Source organism: Vicia villosa, linkage group LG5, assembly GCF_029867415.1.
Source record: "Vicia villosa cultivar HV-30 ecotype Madison, WI linkage group LG5, Vvil1.0, whole genome shotgun sequence".
Lineage (NCBI taxonomy): Eukaryota > Viridiplantae > Streptophyta > Magnoliopsida > Fabales > Fabaceae > Vicia > Vicia villosa.
In genome coordinates, this window is record NC_081184.1 from 24,277,117 (window position 1) to 24,302,827 (window position 25,711).

A 25,711-nucleotide genomic window follows, 5' to 3' on the forward strand; every position below is an offset into this window, starting at 1 on the left:
CACCTTGTGATCTTGGATCAATTTGTGCACGAAAATGTATCAATTAAGCAAGCAAATCTCATCAATGTAGCACCAAAGGTGCATCAAGCATAAACAACAATGGATCACATCTTGAATTATGGATTGGATCTAGAATTTTACCAAATCTTTCACAAACTTTGAATCTTCTTCAAGAACACACAACCACAAGCCTTGATCTCTCACAATTGATGAAGAAAAGTAGTGTTTATGTTGAGGTTTAGCTCTAAATTAGTGAGGTTCAAGATGTGACTCACTAATTTGTGTGGAAGAGAAAGAGCTTTGAGTGATGGGTTTGGAAGAGGTGAGGAGAGAATTTGCAATAAGTTTCTTGGCTATCAAAGCTTGAAAAATGAAGAGGGGAGTGCCTCAATTTATAGCACTTAGGCTTGGGAAATTTTGTGGCTTGGAGTTAGGATTGTAAAATAGAATTAGGCTTGGAAAAGTGATTTGGAGCCAAAAATGAAATCCAATGGTCTTGATGCAATCACATGAGGGTACATGATTAGATGATGTAGGAAATCAAATGTAAGAACCAAGTCATGCTTCCCATGCTTGCAAATGATGTCAACACTTCAAAAAGCTGAAATTTGCCTTCATTTTTCCAAATTCGTGCTGGTGCAATCGATTTGCACATTATGCAAATCTATTTACATGGCTGAAAAAAGGCAAAATCTGGGGCAAAAACAGTTATGCAAATCGATTGCTGTCTTATGCAAATCGATTTGCACTGATGGCAGAAGCAAATCTGGTGCAGAAACAGTTGTGTAAATCGATTTACACCTTATGCAAATCGATTTGCACAGTGAAAATGTTGAAAAATGCTCCTTTGATGGGTATTTTGACTTGGTACCTACAAAACACAAACATACAAGAGCACAAGGCAATATTTTTGGTATTTTGGTTAGTAAAACAATATACACAAACTAAAACATGGGTGCTCGATGATTCCTTTGCAGATGAATTGAGCACAACATTGCAAGCAGAGATCTAGGTTTAAATTTCTTGATTGATGATTGGTATGCAAATGATGTGTGATCTTAGGGTCAAAAATTGGGGTATGACACCTTCAAGATGGAGGACGATGAAAACATTGAGAAGATGTTCTCAAGATTTCAAACGCTAACTGCTGGATTAAGAGTTCTGGACAAAGGCTACACCAAGGCTGATCATGTAAAGAAGATCATCAGAAGCTTGCCCAGAAGATGGGGTCCAATGGTGACTGCATTCAAGATTGCAAAGAATCTGAATGTGGTTTCTTTGGAAGAGCTAATCAGTGCCTTGAGAAGCCATGAGATAGAGCTGGATGCAAATGAGCCTCAGAAGAAAGAATCAGAAGAAGATGAACTGCCCATGATCTCCAGAAGGGTAAACTAACTCTGGAAGAGCAAGCAAAGGAAGTTCAAGAGCTTCAGAAGTTCAAAGAAGCTTGAAAGAGGAGAATCTTCTAGTGGCAGAAGATCTGACAAGAAGAAGGTCATCTGCTATGAGTGCAATGAGCCTGGACACTTCAAGAATGAATGTCCAAAACTTCAGAAGGAGAATCCCAAAAAGAAGTTTCATAAGAAGAAGGTTCTTATGGCAACATGAGATGATTCTGAATCAGAATCAGAATCAGACTCTGAAGGCGAGCAAGCTAACCTTGCACTGATGGCCATAGTGGATAATGGATCAGAATCTACATCAGAATCAAATTCTGAAGAGATATCCTTAGCAGCAAAGAAGACAAAGCACAAAATGTCATGGTACCTGGACTCTGGGTGCTTGCGACACATGACGGGAAGAAGGTCTATGTTCCAAGACCCGGTGCTTAAATCTGGTGGAGAAGTCAAGTTTGGAGGAGATCAGAAGGGCAAAATTATTGGCTCTGGAACCATAAGTATTGGTAACTCTCCTTCCATAACTAATGTACTTCTTGTAGAAGGATTAACGCATAACTTATTGTCCATAAGTCAATTAAGTGACAATGGTTATGACATAATCTTCAATAAAAAGTCTTGCAAGGCTGTGAGTAAGAAGGATGGCTCAATCCTATTTACAGGCAAGAGAAAGAACAATATTTATAAGATTGATCTTTCAGATCTTGAGAAGCAGAAGGTGACTTGCCTTATGTCTGTTTCTGAAGAGCAATGGGTCTGGCACAGAAGATTAGGACATGCTAGTTTGAGAAAGATTTCTCAGATTAACAAACTAAATCTGGTTACAGGACTACCAAATCTGAAATACAAATCAGATGCTCTTCGTGAAGCATGTCAAAAGGGCAAGTTCTCCAAACCTGCATTCAAATCTAAGAATGTTGTCTCTTCCTCAAGGCCGTTAGAACTTCTGCACATTGATCTGTTTGGACTAGTCAAAACAGCATCTGTCAGAGGGAAGAAATATGGATTAGTCATCGTAGATGATTATAGCCGCTGGACATGGGTAAAGTTCTTAAAACACAAGGATGAGTCTCATTCAGTGTTCTTTGAATTCTGCACTCAGATTCAATCTGAGAAGGAGTGCAAAATCATAAAGGTCAGAAGTGATCATGGTGGCGAATTCGAGAACAGATTCTTTGAGGAGTTCTTCAAATAAAATGGTATTGCCCATGATTTCTCTTGCTCTAGAACTCCACAGCAAAATGGAGTTGTAGAGCGAAAGAATAGGACTCTACAAGAAATGGCCAGAACCATGATCAATGAGACCAATATAGCTAAGCACTTCTGGGAAGAAGCAATAAACATTGCATGTTATATTCAGAATAGAATCTCTATAAGACCTATTCTAAATAAGACTCCTTATGAATTGTGGAAGAACATAAAGCCCAACATTTCATATTTTCATCCTTTTGGATGTGTTTGTTTCATTCTGAATACTAAAAATCATCTTGGTAAGTTTGATTCTAAGGCACAAAAATGTTTTCTTCTTGGATATTCTGAACACTCTAAAGGCTACAGAGTATACAATACTGAAACATTGGTTGTAGAAGAATCAATCAATATCAGATTTGATGATAAGCTTGGTCTTGAAAAGCCAAAGCAGTTTGAGAATTTTGCAGATATAGATATTGATATATCAGAAGCAGCAGAACCAAGAAGCAAAGTTTCAGAAGATGAAAGTCTCAGAAGCAAAGGATCAGAAGATGAAGTTGCTGCATCTTTAGAGAATCTTAGAATTTCTGAAGAGCCAACAGTCAGAAGATCTTCTAGACTCACCTCAGCTCATTCAGAAGAGGTGATCCTTGGAAAGAAAGAGGATCCTATCAGAACTAGATCATTTCTAAAGAATAACAATCAGAAGCAGTGATCAGAATCAGAAGATGAAAAGTTCTATTCAGTATAACACAGCTGTCATCAAGTATATTCTGATGATGAACACGTGTCTGTACGGTTAGTAAAAGCGTGAGAGAATCTGATGGGACGCCGACCTAGGTAACTGTGTTGAATCATTTCATTTACCACGATCTCTCACCTAACGTCACTCATCATTTAATGAAATTGATTTCATTTGATTCTGCAACTGTTCATTCTCAAAATTGTATTGCATTCATTTTCAAATCCGTCTCTATAAATACATTTCAAATCATAACGTTTATCTTTTTCGCTCCCATTCTCTCTTCTTCTTGCATGCATTTTTGCAACCTTTTTGGTCTTTTCTCAAACCCTAAGCGCAAACCCAGATACATCTCTTGCAATCTCAGTTCCATTTCAATGGCTGCTTCATCGTCTCACAATGTTGGCTCATCTGTCCCTCTCCATCTTCATGAAGAAGATCAGGAGATTATTCCGGTTATCGCCTGCTCTATTCCCAAAAAGGAGTTGGAAGTTATCTGTGAACTCATGGTAGATTTTGATAGTATCGAAGAACATGGATTTCACCTTAAAGAAGATATCATTTTTCAAGGATGGACTTCATTGTTTGCTGAGTTCTGTGGACCGTTTTACCCAGATCTAGTAAAGGAATTTTGGGTGCATGCTGTTGTTGCCCCTAAATCTATTTTGTCCTTTGTCCATGGGAAGTCCGTGGTTGTTACTGAAAACATCCTGAGAATGATGTTTGATCTAAGAAACCCTGAGGGTGCTCATGAAATTGATCAAAGGGCTGATTGGGAAGAGGTTTTGACTACTCTTTATACAGACGTAAAGGAGACAAAACGTGTCAAGGACATGAGGGATCTCTACAAAATCTGGACCAAGATTCTTCTGGGGTGTTTCTATCACATGAAAGGAACACATGCTGCAGATTTTGTCAACAATAAGCAGAAATACATTCTGTATTGCTTTGCCACTAAGAAGAAGGTTGATGTTATCTACATAATCTTCAACCACATGTGGAATGCTGTGAGGGATTCCAGAAATGCCTTCAGAATAAAGAAGTGTACTATTATTCCTTTTGGAAGAATCATTACAAACCTTCCGGTTCATTCCAAGATAGTTGAGAACTTGGAAGCTGAAGGTACCATCAAAGATCTGGTTGTTAATACTGGAAGTTGCTTGAATGCTCTCACCTTGAGAAAGATGAGTGTTATTGATGCTATCATCAAAACCCCTCAACCTCTTCCTGGAGCAAGAAGCAGAAGAGATCCTATTCTTGCTGACTTTGAACCCTTCTTCAGAAGTGAGATGCCAGAAGTCAGAACTAGTTATCTGAATTCTCTCAAGGAAGGAAAAGAAGAAAAAGAAAAAGTAAAAGGTGCTCCTGCTAAAGGAGGTCGCAAGAAAGCTTCCACCTCTAAGCCTGCTGCATCAGAAGATGTTTCAGAAGCTGCTCCTGAAGTAGCTGTGAAGAAGGAAAGAAGGACTAAAAGAAAATTTGATCATCCTTCTGATAACCAGGAGAAGGTAGTCTAGAGTGTAGCTGCTGCTACTATTGTTGAGAAAGCTGCTCAAGAAGAAGTTGTTGCTGAAGGAGTTCAGAGTGTTTCAGTTGCAACTAAGAAGAATGAAAAGGAATCTGCTGAGAAGAAGAATAAGAAGAAGAGAAAGATGAATAAAAATGTTGATACTGAAAAGGCTGTTGAGAAGAAGAAGGAAAGAAAAAGAAAGTTGATCATTGATGCCTCAGATGAAGATGAGGAAGTTCAAGAAGCTGTGAATCAGAAAGCAGAAGCTGTAAATCAGCAAGAAGAAATCACTCAAGGACCAACAACTCAAGAAGTTGAAGGTCAGAAGACTGCTGAAAATGAGAATGAGAAGCTGGAATCTGCCAGAAGAAGAGAAATTTCTCTTGGGAAGGCTAAGATTGTGGAAGAGCAGAAGAGTAAGAAGCAGAAGAAGCTTGAGGCTGTGATTGAAGCAGTTCAGAAGGTATCCAAAGGTATTCATCTCTCTGAACCTGATTCTGTTCCTGCTTTACGTTCAGAAGTTGCACCAATAGCTGTTGCTCAAACCCCTGAACCAGCAAATCAACCAGAAAAAGCCCCATCAGAATCACCCATAAACATCCATGTTCTCACACCTCCTTCCTCTCCTGTAACCAAAACTCTTACTCCTTCTCACTCACCCATCACAAATGATCTCATTCCTTCTTCTCCACCCACAACCAACCTTGCTTCTGACCAGGCCCTTGAAAACCCTGTCCTTGATATACCACCCCTACAAACTCTCTTTCCACCTCACACAAATATATCCACTTCTCAACCCCCACCTCATGCAAACTATGAACCCATTCCTTCCACCTCTCAAAACAATCCCTCTGTTTCTAATCTTCCAGATTCTGCATCACATGAGAAATGCTCCGTGACTGCAATTACACTCCCAAGCCTCGTCCTGAAGCTGAACTGGTAGTGTTAGATTCTGAGAATGAAGCAGGATCATCTTTTCGGTTGGATAGAGAGCCTCAACCCTATTCTGTCCCAAACCCAGATTCCTCCATAACCAAAATAAAATCCCGCCGAGCATACCCTATTGGTGTAATTTATGAAATGGTAAAGAGGAACCTCAGAAGAGTCTTTGATACTCTCAGAATAGTTGAACATGCTGGCTTAAATGATGTTGCTATGCGAAAATTCTGGAGAATCTTCCGAAGAAAAGCAGATGCTTACTTTGAAGAACTTCAGGAAATTTGTGTAGAACTTGCTCCACGCCCTTGTGGAATTCTTAGGAGTTATGAAGACTTCTGGTTCAGTCGTCTCGGAGGGAGATATATTTTTGAAGAGAAGGAATTCACTGATGAGCTTGTAGAAGCAAGGATTGCTGCGGCAATGGAAGCTAATCCTTGCAGAGATATGGTGGTCTGGAGACCTAAGTATCCAGTTCTGACTGGAGACTTCAAATCTCTGTTTGACTTTCTGAGGGAGAATCCTTCTGAGGAAGACCCCAACTTGGTCATTCCAGAAGTTGTTGACCCGCCAGAAGTTGAAGGTCCTTCTGCCCCAAGGAATCTTGCTGCCATTCTTCAAGCTCTTGAGAATGGAGATTCTGATCTGCCTGCTGCAGAATATGAAGGAGATGCTTCTATGGAAGAAGCTGATGCTGAAGATCATCCTGCTGGAACTATTCCTGTTGAGGAAAATCAAGGTGATGATTTGACTAAGGAAGCTGCGGTTCAGAATGCTGTCCCTCTGGACAGAAGTTGTGAAGCTTCTTCTGGTGAACCCTCTCTTCTGGCGAAGACTCTAGAGGTTATTCAGAAGAATCAGGCTGAGCTAGCAAGGCACGATCAATGCTGAGTTCCGCACCTTCATGGAGAGGCAGACTGAGAGCAACAATGAGATTCATGACATGCTGGCCAAGATTATGTCTAAGCTAGGGTCATCTTAGTCTTTGTGTCTTAGTTGTTTTTCTTTGTTTCTTGCATCTGTCTTCTATGCATCTTCCTTGTACTTCTGACAATTCTCTCTTTTGAAATCAATGAAAATTATCTTTTCTTCTCTCATATTGTTTTGTTTTTTCATCTGAATCTTTTATGCTTTTTGATGTTATGACAAAAAGGGGGAGAAAATGTGATAAATGATCTGATTTATATTATCAGTTGCTGGGAGAAAGTCTCCACATTTCTAACAGAACTTGCAAGTTCTATGTCTTTGAGTGTTTTGCAGGAAGTGAAGATCTTCTTAAAAGCTCAACATGAGAAGCAAAGACATGGGGAAAAGCAAGCTGAGTGCTGTAAAGCTTCAAGATCAGAAGCAAGAAGGAAGAATGTTTTGATATTCTAATGACAGAATATGCTCTTACACATTCTTATTCCTTATATGTTCTGATGCATGTTTTTAGTTCTAAAATAGGCTCTGAAACATTATTGTTTGCTCTGATACATAATTATATGTTCTGATACATATTTTATGTTCTGACTCATTCATGCTTTGACTTTTGTCGTTTAGTTTGTTCTGTAACATTTCAGGATGTAGAGATGCTCTGATGATGCTCTGGTACATTCAACAATGTTCTGATACAATCTAGCATGCAATGATTCAAGAAGAAATTCAAGCTCTGAAGCTGTCCTATGGAAGCAAGAATCAGAAGCTATGAATGTCCTGAAGATCTAAGCATATGTGATCGTCTCAACTGAAATGAAAAATACTCAGGGAAGTCCTTTATTTATAAATTTCTTCCAGTATTTATTTCAGGGGGAGATTATTTATCTCAGGGGGAGATTGTTAATCTCAGGGGGAGACATATTCACACACTATGTTTATATGCTTATGCTATAGCTGTGTAATTGTCTTTAGCCGTCTGATATTCTGATTGCAAATTCATATCATTTATATATGTTTTTGTCATCATCAAAAAGGGGGAGATTGTTAGAACAAGATTTGTTCTGATCAATATTCTTAGTTTTGATGATAACAATGTATATGAATTTTGTATGAGATAATGTGGTACTCTAATACTATGCAATTTCCATTTCAGGAATTATATAAAGAGTATGCACAAAATCAGCGCAAGAAGCACTGACTCAGAAGGTTCAGCATGCGACATCAGAACATGGTCTGGCAAGACATCAGAAGATGGTCAAGCAGAATCAGAACATGGGTCTATGGAAGCATTAGAAGGACTTGAGATCAGAAGCAGAAGCACTGAAGTTCTCATGGTATCACGCTCAGAAGCACTTCAAGGTCAGAAGACAAGAAGATGCTCTGCACCAAGCTGTTTGACTCTGATGATATTCAAACGTTGTTCACACAAACATCAGATCAGAAGCAAGTACTAGATGGCAGGCTACGCTGACTGACAAAAGGAACGTTGAAAGCTATAAAAGGCAACGTCAGTAGACACATCGAAAGCAAGGCTCGAGGTAGTTGACAAAAGAGTGAAACATTAAATGCAATGATGTACGGAATACGCAAAGCATTAAATGCTCCCAACGGTCATCTTCTCAAACGCCTATATATATGAAGTTCTGATAAGAAGCTATATACAACACTTGCGCAAATATACAGAAACGTTGTCAAATTCAAAAAGCTCTCTAACTTCATCTTTAAACTCACTACATTGTTGTTGTAATACTTTAGTGAGATTAAGCTTAAACTTAAGAGAAAATCACAGTTGTGATAATAGCTTTATTAGAAGCATTGTAACTCTTAAAAGAATTTGTTTACATTAAGTTGTAAGAACTAGAGTGATCAGGTTGTTGATCAGTATACTCTAAAAAGTATTAGAGGGTATCTAAGCAGATTGTTCCTAGAGTGATCAGGTTGTGATCAGTATACTCTAGAAGACTTAAAAGTTGTCTAAGTGGAAAACCATTGTAATATCGTGTGATTAGTGGATTAAATCCTCAGGTGAGGTAAATCACTCCAAGGGGATGGACTGGAGTAGTTTAGTTAACAACGAACCAGGATAAAAATCATTGTGCAAATTGTTTTTATCTTACAAGTTTTAAAGCTACACTTATTCAAACCCCCCCTTTCTAAGTGTCTTTCTATCCTTCACAAGCCTATCATCAAATCTGATATTGATTGATTCTTCAACAATCAATGTTTCAGTATTGTATACTCTGTAGCCTTTTGAGCGTTCAGAATATCCAAGAAGGAAACACTTCTGTGCCTTAGAATCAAACTTATGCAGATGATCTTTAGTGTTCAGAATATAACATACACATCCAAATGGATGGAAATAAGAAATGTTGGGCTTTCTGTTCTTCCACAATTCATAAGGAGTCTTATTAAGAATAGGTCTTATGGAGATTCTATTCTGAATATAACATGCAGTGTTAATTGCTTCTGCCAAAAAATGCTTAGCCATATTTGTTTCATTGATCATGGTTCTGGCCATTTCTTGTAGAGTCCTATTCTTTCGCTCTACAACTCCATTTTGCTGTGGAGTTCTAGGGCAAGAGAAATCATGGGCAATACCATTTTCTTTGAAATACATCTCAAAGAATCTGTTCTCAAATTCGCTACCATGATCACTTCTGACCTTTATGATTTTACACTCTTTCTCAGATTGGACCTGAGTGCAGAAGTCAAAGAACACTGTATGAGACTCATCCTTGTGTTTTAAGAACTTTACCCACGTCCATCTGCTATAGTCGTCTATGATGACTAATCCATATTTCTTCCCTCTGACAGATGCTGTTTTGACTGGGCCAACCAGATCAATGTGTAGAAGTTCTAGCGGCCTAGAGGAAGAGACAACATTCTTAGACTTGAATGCAGGTTTGGAAAACTTCCCTTTCTGACATGCTTCGCAAAGAGCATCTGATTTATATTTCAGATTAGGGAGTCCTCTGACCAGATTAAGTTTGTTAATTTGAGAAATCTTTCTCAAACTAGCATGGCCTAATCTTCTGTGCCAGACCCACTGCTCTTCACTAACAGACATGAGGCAAGTGACCTTATGATTCGTAAGATCTTGAAGATCAATCTTGTAAATGTTGTTCTTTCTCTTGCCTATAAATAGGATTGAGCCATCCTTCTGACTTACAACTTTACAAGACTTTTGATTGAAGATTATGTCATAACCATTGTCACTTAATTGACTTATGGACAATAAGTTATGAGCTAATCCATCTACTAGCAAAACATTAGTTATAGAGGGAGATTTACCAATGCTTATGGTTCCAGAGCCAATGTGGTGTGAGCCTAATATCATGGGAGTGGCCATACCTGAATTGATCATACAAAGGTTTGTATGTGATTTTCATATCATCAACAGATTCAAGTTTGTATGGGGTTTCACCCTCATAGCCTATGCCAACTCTCTTGTTTCCACTAACTGCATATATCATAGAGGCAAGTTGACTTCTTCCAATACCTCTAGATAAGAACTTCCTGAAACTCAAGTCATATTCCTTAAGAATATTGTTCATGCTTTGGATAGTTTTAAAACTTTTTCTTTGAGTTCAGAATTTTCTAATTCAAGCTTCTTAGTTTCAGATACAAAAAGCTTTCTCAGCTTTTTGTATTTGATACTAAGCTTAGCCTTGATTTCTAGAATTTCAGTTAAACTGAAAACTAGCTCATCTCTAGACAGTTCAGAAAATACCTCTTCAGAGTCTGAGTCTGATTCTGATGTAGATTCTGATTCAGCATCAACAGTAGCCATCAGCGCTATGTTAGCCTGCTCGTCTTCAGAGTCTGACTCTGATTCTGATGAATCTGAGTCATCCTAAGTAGCCATAAGGCCTTTCTTCTTTTGAAACTTCTTATTAGGCTTTTCCCTCTGAAGCTTTGGACACTCATTCTTGTAATGTCATGGCTCCTTGCATTTAAAGCACGTGACCTTCTTTTTGTCAGATCTTCTGTGTCCAGAAGATTCTCCTCTTTCAGGCATCTTGGAACTTCTAAAGTTCTTGATCTTCCTCTATTTGCTCTTCCAGAGTTGATTTACTCTTCTGGAGATCATAGAGAGTTCATCTTCTTCTTCCTCTGATTCTGACTCTTCAGAATCTTCTTCTTCCGCCTGAAAAGCGTTAGTGCATTTTTTATTATTTGATTTTAAAGAAATTGACTTACCTTTCTGTGGTGTTGTTTTTTTTACCTCCCCGTTTCACTTGGGAGGACGGCACACTAGACCCTTCACGCGGAATTTGGAAGGAGAATGCGCCCGGGGCGGGATGAATTTTGTTTCAGTTCTTCCTACGATATCACACGAACTTTTTAATTATCCTACGAGTAGGAACGGGGAAAAAGATCTCAAATAAACCCTAGGAGTTTGCTAAGTGTGGGGATTCACCTAGACTAGAAATTCTGGAGTCCGGGAGGTCGGTTATACATAGGGAAGAGTTTAAGCACCCTACATATCCGTAGTACTCTACGGGAACCTTCTCTGTGTCTATGTGTTTGTGTTTGTTGCTTATTAATTGGGAAAGTTTCTCCTTTGTGTTAGGAGAAGGAATTGAATTTTTATTAAAAGAAAGAGAGACTGACTATTTTTGGTTTTTTATTAGCTCGCTGAGATTCCTTGTGAACCTCAATGCCTATATATCCCTAATGGAAGTCAGAGCTTTTTGTAGTTCGGAGAACTAATTAGGGAAAATAATATTTTTGGTGCCTTGCTTGAAGCTCAAGGTTGAAGCTTGAATTAAATCTCTGTTTACAGTAAAGAGACATGAAATCATCTTTACAGAGAGGTATTTATACTATTCCACCACAAACATTTAAAATAGTGACAGAAAAGCTGAATTCATTTCATTAAGAGAGGGAGCCTACTTGGTTGATCAAGTATGACAGCCACATGCCTCTTGAATGAAAGAAGGATTCTCATCCAAATTAGGGAAAGTGTATAAGTCTGGGTTTGTTTGCCTCAGAGCATGCCTTTCAAAGTCCTAAATGGGAGAATGATTAAAATTGAAGTTGAAATTGAAATGTTTGTTTGTTTGAATGTGGTGAGATAGGAGAAATATCTCTCTATAGAGATAAGCTATGTTTACCTACTGTTTGAAAGATTTGATTTTTAGCTAGCTTGTATGAGGCCCAAGCTTGATGCTTTTTGATTGATTTTATTGACTCTAGGAGATGACTCCACTGGAAATTGACTCTTGAATGATTTGTGTTCTGTACAAAGCCCATAATTGAGGCTGACTCTAGTTGGAGAGTGTTTTATTTTGTTTTATGATTGAAAGGTTTTTTAGTGTTCTGTACAAAGCCTAGAATTATGGCTGACTCTACCTAGGGAGACTCTATTTTTGTGCCTTGTATGAAGCCCAAGGTTGTGGCCGACTCTTAGCTGGGGAAGTCATTATTTTCTGCCTTGTATGAAGCCCAAGGTTGTGGCTGACTGTTGAGGAAACTGAGTATGGATGACTCTATGGGGTTGACTTAAACTAAGAAGTTTTTGTGTTCTGTACAAAGCCCAGAATTGAGGCTGACTCTTTATTGAGGAATATGTCTTTTACTGACTGAGACTGGTGAGATTATCTTTTTAAAGAATGAATGGAGACTGACCCTTTCCAGGGGTTTTATTATGCTGGAGAATTTATCTTTTGAAAGTTCAATTTTTGGAGGCTAACCCTTTCCAGGGATTTTACTCTACTGGAGAGTTTGTCTTTTGAAAGAATGAATGAATGGAGGCTGACCCTTTCCAGGGGTTTTTGGCAGAAAGATTACTAGTTGAGACTTCTTGTTTAAAGCCCAAGATTAAGGCTGACACTGACTAAGGATAAACAAATATGGATCATAGACTCTGCTAAAGGGAAATTATGGAAGATAAGGGTGACAGAGACTGTCCATGTCTCTCATTCCAAAAGGTGTACTCAATGTGAGATTGAGACATTCTTAGCTTGTTTAAAGTCTGGTTTGAAGAATGGAAGAAACTCACCAGGATAGGCTAAAAGGTGACTAAAGACCTGTTTCTATGTTTATAAGAAACCTGATGGGTCCTTGTATACAAGCTCAAGAGGAAGCTGGGAATGCTTTTAAGAAGCCTGTGGGTCCTTGTACAAAGCCCAAGAGGAGGCTAATCGAGGGTCATCGAGGGTCCTTGTTATAGCACAAGAGAAAGCTATGTGGTTTTTGAACTTATTTTGGCTCTAAGAAAATGGGTAAGAGGTTTCACCGGGAATAATTCCTCTTGGGTGGATGTATCCTATTTTGGGTTCTAAGGCTTTTTCAAGATGTTTCACCGGGAATAATTCATCTTGAGGGTTTGAACTAAAGACCTCTAATTAGGAAAGAGCCTTCACCGGGAAGACATTCTCAATCCTAGGCCATAGTCCTATAATATATATATATATATATATATATATATATATATATATATATATATATATATATATATAGTTTAACTGTCCTAAAGTTTTACTCAGACGTAGTTCTAAACAATATAGACACAGTTTATATTTGACAGTAATTTAAATGAAAACCGTAAATTGAAAGCTTGTAAAGCCTAACCTGGATGGAGTGGAGGCCTTTGAAGGTGTATGTACAAAGCCTCACCAGCAGTTTATTGTTTATTGATAACAGTTGAATATTTATGATAAACAGTTAAAGGTTTTTGAAAACAGAAGAAGTGAAGATGGACATAGGTCACATAGGTATCTGAAGAGTTTCACCGAGAATAATGCCCTTCAAATACCAGAAGAATATTTTGAAAACAGAAAGAAGATTTTGTAAATACAGTTTTTGAAAACAAACTAAGAAAAGAAAAAGGTGTTAGGACTTACACTCTATTAGAGGCCCACAGATTTACTTACTGTTTATGAGAAACAGTTGAAAGATTTGAAATGATACAAAGTTTTGTTGTTTGAAAACCTTGATCGCCTGTTTAATTGGAGTTAAGAAACAGTTTTGAAAATTGACAAAAGTCAACTTAATTAGGGTAAAGACAAAATCTATACCTAATTAAGACCTAAATGATTAGGGTTTTTATCACTAAAATATTTATGAGAGATTATGTTTGGAAAATTCAAGGAAAACATGTATTAAGAGTATTTTAAAATACTTAAAAATACACCATTTTAAACCTAATAAAAATACATCAAATAAATAGTATTTTTGTAATTTTTTGGATTATTTATAAAATAAGTATATCAAATAACAAGTGTGTGAAGAATCAAGCAAAAAAGATTTAATTTGAAGGGTGAATTAATTGGTTGAAGTTGTGAAGAAAATTAAATGGGAAAAGTGGTAAAAATATGGTTTTCTCTCCACCAAGGCTTGAACCCACATTTTCAAGGTCACCACACAAAACAAAGCCAACTGAGCTACACGCTCAGTGTGACTAAAGAGGGGTTCCATTTGGTTATATGTGAAACACACGCGTTAAATGGAAAAAAAACAACAAAAGGTCTGAGGGGGGAATCGAACCCCAGACCTTATGGCAAGAGATAGTGGAAGCGCATGTGACCAAGTGAGCTAAACGATGTATTCGTTTAAAACTCGCTTTCAATTAATTATATTTTAAACTTCCCTCTGAGAATTCAAAAATGGCGCCACCCACCATCTTTATCTTCAACCTCAAGCTTTCCATTTTTGAATTTCTGAACTTGCTCGTTTCTCAACCAAATGAGATGATATAAACATGAATTTTGCTCTAAATTTCTTCACGAACCCAGATATGAAACTAATATTTATTTATATTAACTACAACTATCTAATTTTGCAGAAAACACGAAGAACACATAAACCATAATTATGAAATTAAATGATGATGAAGATGAATAAATGAATGGTGATAGAGGGTTTTTAATCCTCTGATGATGCTGAGCAAACTGGTATCGAGATATATCAAAAAGAGTACACGAATTAAAGAGATGGAGTTGAGAAACTTACCTCTGAAAATGAAGGTCGTGAGATTGATAGAGAGCTTCTGAGCTTGTATGGATGATCCTAAAAGCTTCATGGGTACTCAACGAAGTTATCTGAATGCTTATTAGTGATTCTGAACTTCCAGATGAGCTGCGACCATCTGGATAGCTTCACCACACCCTGAGGAACTTGTTGGGATTCTTGGACTCGCCCGACACCTTCTGAATTTCTCTATGGACCTCCAACTGACTTTGCTCCAAATTGAAAGTGAAGATGGTGTTCTTGCACTTACAGAAGTGTTCCAGGTGCTTGGATCACTTCTAATGGACCCCCTTGAAAGGTTAGAACACTTAGTTTCAAAGGAAAAGCTCTGGTTTGAAGAACCCGAGTCTTCTTGCCAAAGAACCTTTGAAAATCCTAAGTGTGAAAGGAAGAAGGATAAAGCAAGAATTGTAGTTGCTTTGGTGTGATTAATATGAAGGATGAAACTTCTATTTATAGGCAAAGAGCTCTATACAGATTGGAAGAGTGAGCTTGCTTAATGAGAGAGTTTTGGTTTCTTGGCCATGAAGAAATTCAAGGAATCTCCAAAATGCATTGATGGCCAAACCGAGATAGCTCCCTATCCATTGATCTCATCTGATCTTGGGGAACATTTCAGATATGTAGAGGCTTTCTATTGGCTTAGGAGAAGATTCCAATTGATGAATCATTGCTTACCATAAATTCTCAAAAGTAATGATTACATAATCACATGTTCTTGTTTTTGAGAATCTTCTTCAATTCTTATGCCATGGTGAAAATGGATGCATGGTATGTTTACAGGTGTATTATGGGTCGTGTAGCATCCATTAGTGAAGCCATATGCACAAAATTGCAAAGTTTCAAATTGTACATGACCTATAATTTTACTTCATGAGGCCAACTTTGAACAAGCATAACTCTTAGCTCAAAATGAATTTGGAGAAGGTTGAGCACAATTTGGAAATCCCTTAATATGTACTTCAATTCATTAGTTTGGAGTTTTCCCAAAATCATTTGGGAAATTTGTGTAAAACATGCCCAAAGTTTGAAGAAAACTAGGTCAAAATACTTTGAATTTTTCTAAGTTTTTCATGACCTATAACTTCCAAAGTCCATATCTCTTAAATGATTGATCTCTTGAAGAAAGTTCCTTTGTGAGAGGTTGTTTTATTTGATGAGATCTACAACTTTCATGTTGAAAGTTTTTTGAGTTGTGTAGGTGAAATTTTGAGATCCATGAACTAGGTCAAAATGCACTTAGTTTGACTTTTGTTGACTTTTTGATCCTTGATGAATTTTCTTGATTTTCTTTGGCCAAATGACTTATAATCATATATTGATGATATTGGTCCTCAAAAGTCATGGTTTGACCAAAAAACTTGAAAGTCAAAGGTGATCTTGTACAGTTGACTTTTTCAGATGAAGTGAAATTTTGGACTTTGGTAATGAATCAAGTCCTCCTCCTCAAATGAGTGATATGAATGGATTATAGTGAGGTGATAGAATTTCTTGAGTCATGTTTTGAATGGTGGATCCATGTCCCGATTAAAAGTCAACTGTGCAAGTGAATTAGGTCAAAAACCCTAATTGTCGACCAAATGAAATTGATGACTGTAAATCTTGAATTGAAGTGTAATGCCCAATGGATATTGTCATATGGATCATTTGAAGATGAATGAAGCCCTTGAATGATGTCCTGGAGCTTTTTAGGGTTTCCCAAATGTGGTCCCTGATTATAGTCCTTGATGGGCTCAAAACCCTAGATTGGTGAATTAAGCAAACCTGAGCCCAGATGATTGGTGTCTAATCAATCATAGGTGAATAGAATGAAGCTTTTTGAGTCCCATGATTGTATTGGAGACTAATCATAGTATTGATTGATCCTTTGCCTGAGACCTTTTGTCCTTGAACATCCTCGATTAAGTACTATATGAAATAAGTGACTGCTCTGAGTATCTGTTTTGAATTTGATGAAAAGTCTGGAGATGTGACATCTCAGGGGGGTCAAAATTAGGGTATGACACTTTCTTCTGAGGTTCATTAGCATCCAACTCTATTTCATGACTCCTCAAGGCACTGATCAACTCTTCAAGAGAAACTTCATTCAGATTCTTAGCAATCTTTAATGCAGTCACCATTGGGCCCCATCTTCTAGGCAAGCTTCTGATGATCTTCTTGACATGATCAGCCTTTGTATATCCCTTGTCAAGCACTCTTAATCTAGCAGTCAGAGTCTGGAATCTTGAGAACATTGCTTCAATGTTTTCATCTTCCTCCATCTTGAAGGCTTCATACTTCTGGATTAAAGCAAGAGCTTTTGTCTCCTTGACTTGGGCATTACCTTCGTGAGTCATCTTCAAGGATTCAAAGATGTCATAGGCAGTTTCTCTGTTTGTTATTTTCTCATATTCAACATGAGAAATAACATTCAGCAGAATAGTCCTTGACTTGTGATGATTTTTGAATTACTTCTTTTGATCATCACTCATTTCTTGTCCTGACATCTTTACTCCACGAGCATTTACTGGATGTCTGTAACCATCCAAGACAAGATCCCATAAGTCACCATCTTGACAAAGAAAGTAACTTTCGAGTCTGTCCTTCCAATATTCAAAATTTTCACCATCAAAGACTGGTGGTCTATTATATCCATTGAAGCTACTACTTCCATTTCCATTGTTGTTCTGTTCAGGTGTAGGAGTAGATGTAGCTGTTTCAACCATATTGACTTTGTGTTTTTCTCCTTGAATCTTTTATCTAACACGGTTAAGTGCTTGCACCTAGAACCGGCGCTCTGGTGCCAATTGAAGGATAGAAAAATACTTAGAAAGGGGGGTTTGAATAAGTGTGACTTTAAAAACTTGTAAGATAAAAACAATGAACACAATTATTTTTATCCTGGTTCGTTGTTAACGAAACTACTCCAATCCACCCTCTTAAAGTGATTTACCTTAACTGAGGATTTAATCCACTAATCAATCTAATTACAATGGTTTTCCACTTAGATAACCTCTAAGTCTTCTAGAGTATACAGATCACAACTTGATCACTCTAGGAAATCACCACTTAGATAACCTCTAAGTCTTCTAGAGTCTACTGATATAACTGATCACTCTAAGAACCTTTTACAATCAATGTAAATAAAGTTTACAAGAGTTTGAATTGCTTCTTATCAAGCTATAATCACAACAGTGATATTTCTCTTAAGTTCTAAGCTTAACACTTACTAAATATTACAAGAGTTTGTGAGGTTGAAGATGAATTTCGTGAGCTTTGATTTTGACAGCGTTTTGGTATTTTTCACAAGAGTTAGTTAGCTGCTTCTTGTCATACCCTAATTTTTGACCCCCCTGAGATGACATATCTTCAGGATTTTTCATCAGGTCAAGACAAGTACCCAGAGCAGTCATTTCTCCATCTGATACCTAATCAAGGATGCACAAAGACAAGAAAGCTCAGGCAAAGGATCAATCAATACAAAGATTAGCCTCTAATACAATCATGGAGCTCAAAAACTTCACTTTTCTCATCTATGATTGATTAGACATCCAGTCATATGAGTACAGGCTTACTCAGGTCACCAGACTAGGGTTTTGAGCCTATCAAGGACTAAAATCAGGGATCACATTTGGGAAACCCTAAGAAACCTCAGAGGGTCATTCAAAGACATCAATCATCTTCAAATAACTCATATTACAAGATCTACTGGACATCACACTTCAATTCAAAGTCTACAGTCATTACTTTCACATGGTCGACAAATTAGGGTTTTGACCTAATTCACCAAGATAGTTGACTTCTGATCAGGGCATGAATCCAAAACTCAAGACATGATTCAAGGATCTCTACTACCTCCATATAATCCATTTATATCATCCATTTGGGGAGAAGATCTTATTTCTACACAAAAGCCCAAAAATTCACTTTGTCAGGAAAAAGTCAACTGTGAAGGATCATCATTGACTTTTAAGGTTTTTGGTCAAAAAATGACTTTCAAAGATCAATATCATCAATATATGGATATCAAAGTCATTTGGCCAAAGAAATTCAAAGAAATTCATCAAGGAGCGAAAAGTCGGGAATTAGGGTTTTTAAAGGCATGGTGAGATCTCAAAATTTCACCTACACAACTCAAAAAACTTCCAACATGAAAGTTGTAGATCTTGCAAAATAAAACAACATCTTACAAGGGAACTTTTTTCAAAAGATCAACCATTTATGAAGTTTTGGAAATTTTGAGGTTTAGGTCATAAACACTTAGAAATTTTTCTAAGTGTTTTAACCTAGTTTTCTTCCAACTTTGACCTCATTTTTCACAAATTTCCCAAGTGATTCTGAAGAAGACATAAACTAATGATTTGAAGTAGATGTTTAGGGCTTTCCAAATTGTGTTCAACCTTCTCCAAATTCAATTTGAGCTAGGAGTTATGCTTGTTCAAAGTTGGCCTCATGAAGTGAAATTATAGGTCATGGACACTTTTTGACTTTGCAAATTTTGTGCAAATAACCTCTCTTATGGATGCTACACGACCCATAACACATCTGAAACCATGCCATACATCCATTTTCATCATTGCATAAGGATTAGAGAAGATTCCAAAAACAAATGCATGTGATTATGTAATGATTGCATTTTTGAATTTATGACAAATTGGTGATTCATCAAAGGAATCTTCTCCCAACCAATTGGAGCTCATTTCTGCAGCAATTTGGTCCCCTAAGATCAAGCAAAATCGAGGGCTAGGGGATTGATCAAATGGAATCAAAATTCCCATCATTGCATAAGAGATATTTGCAAACTTTCTTCATGGCTAAGAAACCAAATCAACTTCACTAAGCAAGCTCACACTCTCACTCAGTACTGAACCAATTGCCTATAAATAGAGGCCTCATTCTCATTCAAAAAACACACCAAAGCAACTCAATTACTTGCTTTCTCTTTCTCTCCTCTTGTTCATTGTTTTTCAAAGTTCTTTGGCAAGAAGAATCGTTTTCTTCAAACCAAAGCTCATCTTTGGAAAGTGAGCATTCCAACATCTCAAGGGAGGTTATTTGAGGTGATCCAAGCACCTGGATCACTTCTGTAAGTGGAGGAACACCATTGTTGCTCTCACTTGGAAGCATTTGCAGTTGGAGGTCCATGGAGTAACTCAGGGAGTCTCAGGCCAAACCAATCATTCAGACACACTCCCTAGGTCATAGTGGAGCTAACCAGATGGCTGCAGCTCACCTGTAACTCCAAATTCAACAACCTCCATGTTCACTTGAAGCTGAAATCGAGGGAGGTCCATAGAGCAATTCAGGAGGATTCAAGCTACAATAAGCATCCAGTTAGCATCATTGAGTCTCAGGGAAGCTATTGAGATCATTCATTCAAGCCCAGGTGCTCTCAATCATCCTCACGACCTTCAGTTTCAGAGGTAAGTTTCTGAACTTCACCTCTATAATTTAAGTACTCTTTGTGAAATAGCTCGATTCTATCTTGTTCAGCATCATCAGAGGATTGAAAACCCTCTATCATCATTCATTTATCTTTCAGTATAGTCATTTAATTTGATTTTGAAATTTTAGGGTTCTTCACGATTTCTGTTAAATTAATTAGATGTAGTTAATATTAGTTCATGTTAGTTACATATTTAGAATCGTGAGTGAATTTAGAGCAAGTTTCGTGTTTACATCATGGCAAATGATTGAGAAACGAGTGAGTTCAGAAATTCAAAAAATCATGGAGCTTGAGGTTGAAGACGAAGATGGTGGTGGCGCCATTTTTAATTTCTCAGGGGAGGGTTTAAAATATATTTAACTGAAAGCGTTTTATAAACGACTAAACAACTTGCCCTAGTGGCCACACATGCGCCTTTAGTATCATCATGCCACAAGTCTGGGGTTCGAATCCCCCTCGCCCCAGACTTTTTGATTCTTTTATTTTTTAAGGAATTACAACTTGTTTTGAAATATGACCAAGTGGAGGCAACTTACTAACACCAAACGCGCGTTGGCGCAGTGGTGTTATTTTGAGTTGTTGGCTTCAAGGGCGTGGGTTCAAACCATGGTGAGGCCAAAACATTATTTTTTATCACTTATTTCCTTCAATTTTCTCACAACTTCATATAATTAATTAACCTATCAAATTAATTTATTTTCACTTCATTTTTTACACACATGCTATTTAATATCTCTATTTTGTGAATAATAAAAAAGATCATAAAAATATTATTTATTTCACATGTTTTTATTAGGTTTAAAATAGTATGTTTTTAGGTGTTTTCTTAAATACTTTAATACATATTTTCACTTTGTTTTAACCTAATCATTTTTGTAAATAAATTTATGATAAAACCCTAATCACTTAGGTCTTAATTAGGCATAAATCTTCATCTTTGCTTTAATTAAGTTGACTTTTGTCAAATCTCAAAACTATTTTCAATCTCTGATAAAATCAAATGATTAGGGTTTTCAAACAACAAAACCTTGTATCATTCCAAATCATTTTTTCAAATTTATTTTTATCACCAGTACTGTAAAGTACTGGGCCTCTAATAGAGTGTAAGTCCCAAAAATCTTCTCTTCTTAGCTTGTTTTCAAAACTGTATTTTCAAAATCTTCTTTCTGTTTTCAAAACATTCTTCTGGTATTTGAAGGGCATTATTCCCGGTGAAACTCTTCAGATACCTATGTGACCTTTGTCCATCTTCACTTCTTCTGTTTTCAAAAACCATTAACTGTTTATCATATATATTCAACTGTTATCAACAAAACAACAAAAAAATCACTGTTGAGGCTCTGTACATACTTCTTCAATGGCCTCCACTCCATCCAGGTTAGGCTTTACAAGCTTTCAATTTACAGTCTTTATTTAAATTACTGTCAAATATAAACTGTGCATATTAGTTTAGAACTGCGTTTGAGTATAAACCTTAGGACAGTTAAACTATATATATATTATAGGAATATGACCTAGGATTGAGAATGTCTTCCCGGTGAAGGCTCTTTCCTAATTAGAGATCTGTAGTTCAAACCCCCAAGATGAATTATTCCCGGTGAAACATCTTGGCAAAAACCTTAGAATCCAAATAAATAGGACACATCCACCCAAAGAGGAATTATTCCCGGTGAAACCTCTTACCCATTTGCTTAGAGCCAAAATAAGTTCAAAACCACATAAGCTTTCTCTTGTGCTATAACAAGGACCCTCGATTAGCCTCCTCTTGGGCTTTGTACAAGGACCCACAGGCTTCTTAAAAGCATTTCCAGCTTCCTCTTGAGCTTGTATACAAGGACCCATCAGGTTTCTTACAAACATAGGAACAGGTCTTTAGTCACCTTTTAGCCTACCCTGGTGAGTTTCTTCCAATTTAAACCAGACTTCAAAACAAGCTAAGATTGTCTCAATTCTACATTGAGTACACTTTTGGAATGAGAGACATGGACAGTCTCTGTCACCCTTATCTTCATCAATCCTCCTTAGTAGAGTCTAGGATCTATGTTTTGGTCATCCTCAGCATTGAGTCAGCCTTCATCTTGGGCTTTAAACAAGAAGTCTCCATTAGATAATCTTTCTGCCATTCAATCTTAAATTCCCTGGAAAGGGTTAGCCTCCAAAGTCATTTAAAATCAATCCATTCCTTCATTTCAACAAAAAATCCCTGGAAAGGGTTAGCCTCCAAAGTCATTTAAAATCAATCCATTCCTTCATTTCAACAAAAAAACCCCTGGAAAGGGTTAGCCTCCAACATCTGTTTAAAAAGTCAAAAGAATAATTTCATTCTCTTAGGAGATAATTTCCCCAAAAGAGTCAAAACCCCTGGAAAGGGTCAGCCTCCAAAAAACATGATAAAGTCAGTCTTTTAACAGACAAATTCACCAGTTGAGTCAAAATCCCTGGAAAGGGTTAGCTTCCAAAAGAAAAACAGTCTTTTTAATCTCCAGTAGAGTTAAAACCAACAAAAACAGTTAGCCTCAACCTTGGGCTTCATACAAGGCACCCAAACAATAAAACTCCCCTGTCAAGAGTCAGCCTCAACCTTGGGCATTGTACAAGGCAGATAATAGAGTCTCCCCAGTGAGTTCTTCATCACTCAGTAGCCACAACCTTGGGCTTTGTACAAGGCAGATAAACCATATCTTTCATGTGTCAAAGATTCCTAACACTTAGGATCTTTTCCCCATATAGTCATCCATACTCAATTCATTTATTTAAGAGTCCGCCACAACCTTGGGCTTTATACAAGGCAGAAAATAATGTTTTCCCTAGCTAGAGTCAGCCACAACCTTGGGCTTTGTACAAGGCACATAAAATAAAGTCATTCATTCAATTATCCTCAACAGTCAGCCACAACCTTGGGCTTTGTACAAGGCACACAAATAGAGTCTCCCTAAACAGAGTCAGCCTCAATTCTTGGCTTTGTACAGAACACAAAAATACCCTGTAATTAACCCCCAGTGGAGCCATCTCCCAGAGTCAATAATCATTAATAAATCAATCAAAAAGCCTCAAGCTTGGGCCTCATACAAGCCAGCTAAAGTCAAATCTTTCATACAGTAGATAGACATAGCTTATCTCCATAGAGAGATATTTTTACTACTCTACCACATTCAAACAAACAAACATTTCAATTTCAATTTCAATCAAAGTCTCCCATTTAGGACTCTGAAAGACATGCTCTGGCACATCCCCAGACTTGTACACTTTCCCTAATTTGGACGAGCATCTTTCTTTCATTTAAGAGGCATCTGACTGGCATACTTGCACACACACAAGTAAGGTCCCCCTCTTGAATGAAATGAATCCAGTTATTCTGTCACTCTTTCAAAAATGTTTGTGGTAGAGTAGTACAAATACCTCTCTGTAGAGATAATTTCATGTCTCTTTACTGTAAACAGAGATTTAATTCCAAGCTTCAACCTTGAGCTTCAAGCAAGGCACCCAAAAACAATCAATTTCCCTAGTTAGTTCCCCGAACTACATTAAGCTCTGACTTCCACTAGGGATATGTAGGCATGAGGTTCACAAGGAATCTCAGCGAGCTAATAAAATACCAAAAATAGTCAGTCTGTCTATCTGTCTGTCTTTCTTCAATCAATTCAATTCCTTCTCCTAACACAAAGGAGAAACTTTCCCAATCATTAGCAGCAAACACAAACACAATGACACAGAGAAGGTTCCTGTAGAGTACTACAGATATGTAGGGTGTTTAAACACTTCCCTATGTATAACCGACCTCCCGGACTCCAGAATTTCTAGTCTAGGTGTAAATCCCCACACTTAGCAAACTCCTAGGGTTTAGTTGAGATCTTTTTTCCCCTTTCCTACTCGTAGGACAAATAAGAAAGTTCGTGTGATATCGTAGGAAGAACTGAAATAAAATTCATCCCACCACGGGCGCATTCTCCTTCCAAATTTCGCGTGAAGGGTTTAGCGTGCCGTCCTCCCAAGTGAAACGGGGAGGTAAAAAAAAACGACACCACAGAAAAATGGCGACTCTGCTGGGGAAACAAGTGTTCAAAACCTTGGTTTTTCATCCAAACCAATGGTTGACCTGTTGCTGGTCCAGCCCCAATGAGGAATTAGGGATGCCAAATTCCCCCTCAAACAAGAGAGGTCCTGCCTAACCTCTGTGTCATTTCATGTGTTTGTTGCATATATATTTGTTTATTTTGTTTATTCTGTATCGGGAAAGGGCTTGATTCCCCCTTGTGGTGAGAAATCCTATACCCGGATTTGAGTGCAACATAAGATAGGATGGAGGATGTCTTCCCGGTGAAGGCCCTCTAATCTTGGTTTCCAAGTCTACTCTTGGGATTTGCCTGGCTGGTTGTGATTAACTGCGCCACTGCATTCCGAGACTGATTTGTACCAGGAGGACCTAGAAACACATTAACCCCACTTAAAGCCTTTTTTAGGACGTAGAGCGGTGATTACGGAAGTAATTGTCACGCAGATACTACACTCAGAGAAAACTCTCTTATAGATACCAATCAACGTATCTTTAAGGTTGAGCAAAAACTCTGAGACCCTTAGAACCCGTTCTACAGGTACAAAAATCCTTAACCTTAGTTTACCATTGGGGCGGGAGACTGCGTTTTGACTTCATGACCACTATACCCTTCAACGCCATGTTTGTTAAAAACTCTTGTGTGTGCATTCATGCATTCATGCATCATTCATTAATAAACAATTAAAAACAAAAAGAGTCTTTTTCGAGTCGTTTTTCAAGGAAACTAAATAACGAACGTTTTGAACTTCATAGAAAGAGAGAAACGGAGAAAGGACTTAAGGATCTATAGCATGGATTATGGGAGAAAGAGAGCTAGGAAATACACCTTCAAGATTCCCCAGGTCGAGGAACTGGGAAAGCTCGGAAAACTGGTGGTCAACCCCCAGGCTTTCAAGGAGAAGTATGGAAAACTTCTGCCTTTGCTCAATACCAACATGGTGGATGGGATCCTTCCCACATTGGTACAGTTTTACGATCCAACGTATCACTGTTTCACCTTTCCAGATTATCAGCTCATGCCTACGTTAGAGGAGTACTCTCGTCTGATTGGAATATCCGTGTACGCGCAAGATCCGTACTCCGGTTTGGAAAAGAATCCTGACGACATTATCATTGCTGCAACTACTCCTTTGAACGTAGTCGACATCAGAACTCATATGGTGAGTAGAGGAGGAATTCAAGGATTGCCCTCCAAATTCCTGTTTGATCAAGCTCGGTACTTCGTCAGCATCCAAGATATGAGCGCTTTTGAGGAAGTCTTGGCTTTGCTTATCTACGGATTGTTTTTGTTCCCTAACATTAACGATTTCGTCGACATCAACGCAATTAAGATCTTCTTAATTGGAAATCCAGTTCCAACCTTGCTTGCGGATGCTTATCACTCTGTGCATTCAAGAAACCTGCAGCGAGGAGGATTAATCACATGCTGCGTACCGTTGTTATACGAATGGTTCGTTTCGCACCTGCCAAAGTCTAGCACTTTCTGGAACATGAGGGATGGCCTTTACTGGTCACAGAAAATCATGTCTCTCACTCATACAGACATTGATTGGTGTAGTCCTGA

The 25,711-nt window shown here is 37.8% G+C and overlaps 1 protein-coding gene across 1 annotated transcript in view; it reads left to right on the plus strand.

Moving 5' to 3' along the window:
• The first annotated feature begins 4,619 nt into the window (after positions 1-4,619).
• The window catches only part of LOC131604379 (protein PXR1-like), a 36,122-nt gene continuing 15,030 nt past the window's right edge, over positions 4,620-25,711 (plus strand). The window contains exons 1-2 of the mRNA XM_058876824.1: positions 4,620-4,772; positions 4,914-5,160. Coding sequence (XP_058732807.1) covers positions 4,620-4,772; positions 4,914-5,160 — 400 coding nt within the window. The remainder of the gene's footprint in view (positions 4,773-4,913; positions 5,161-25,711) is intronic.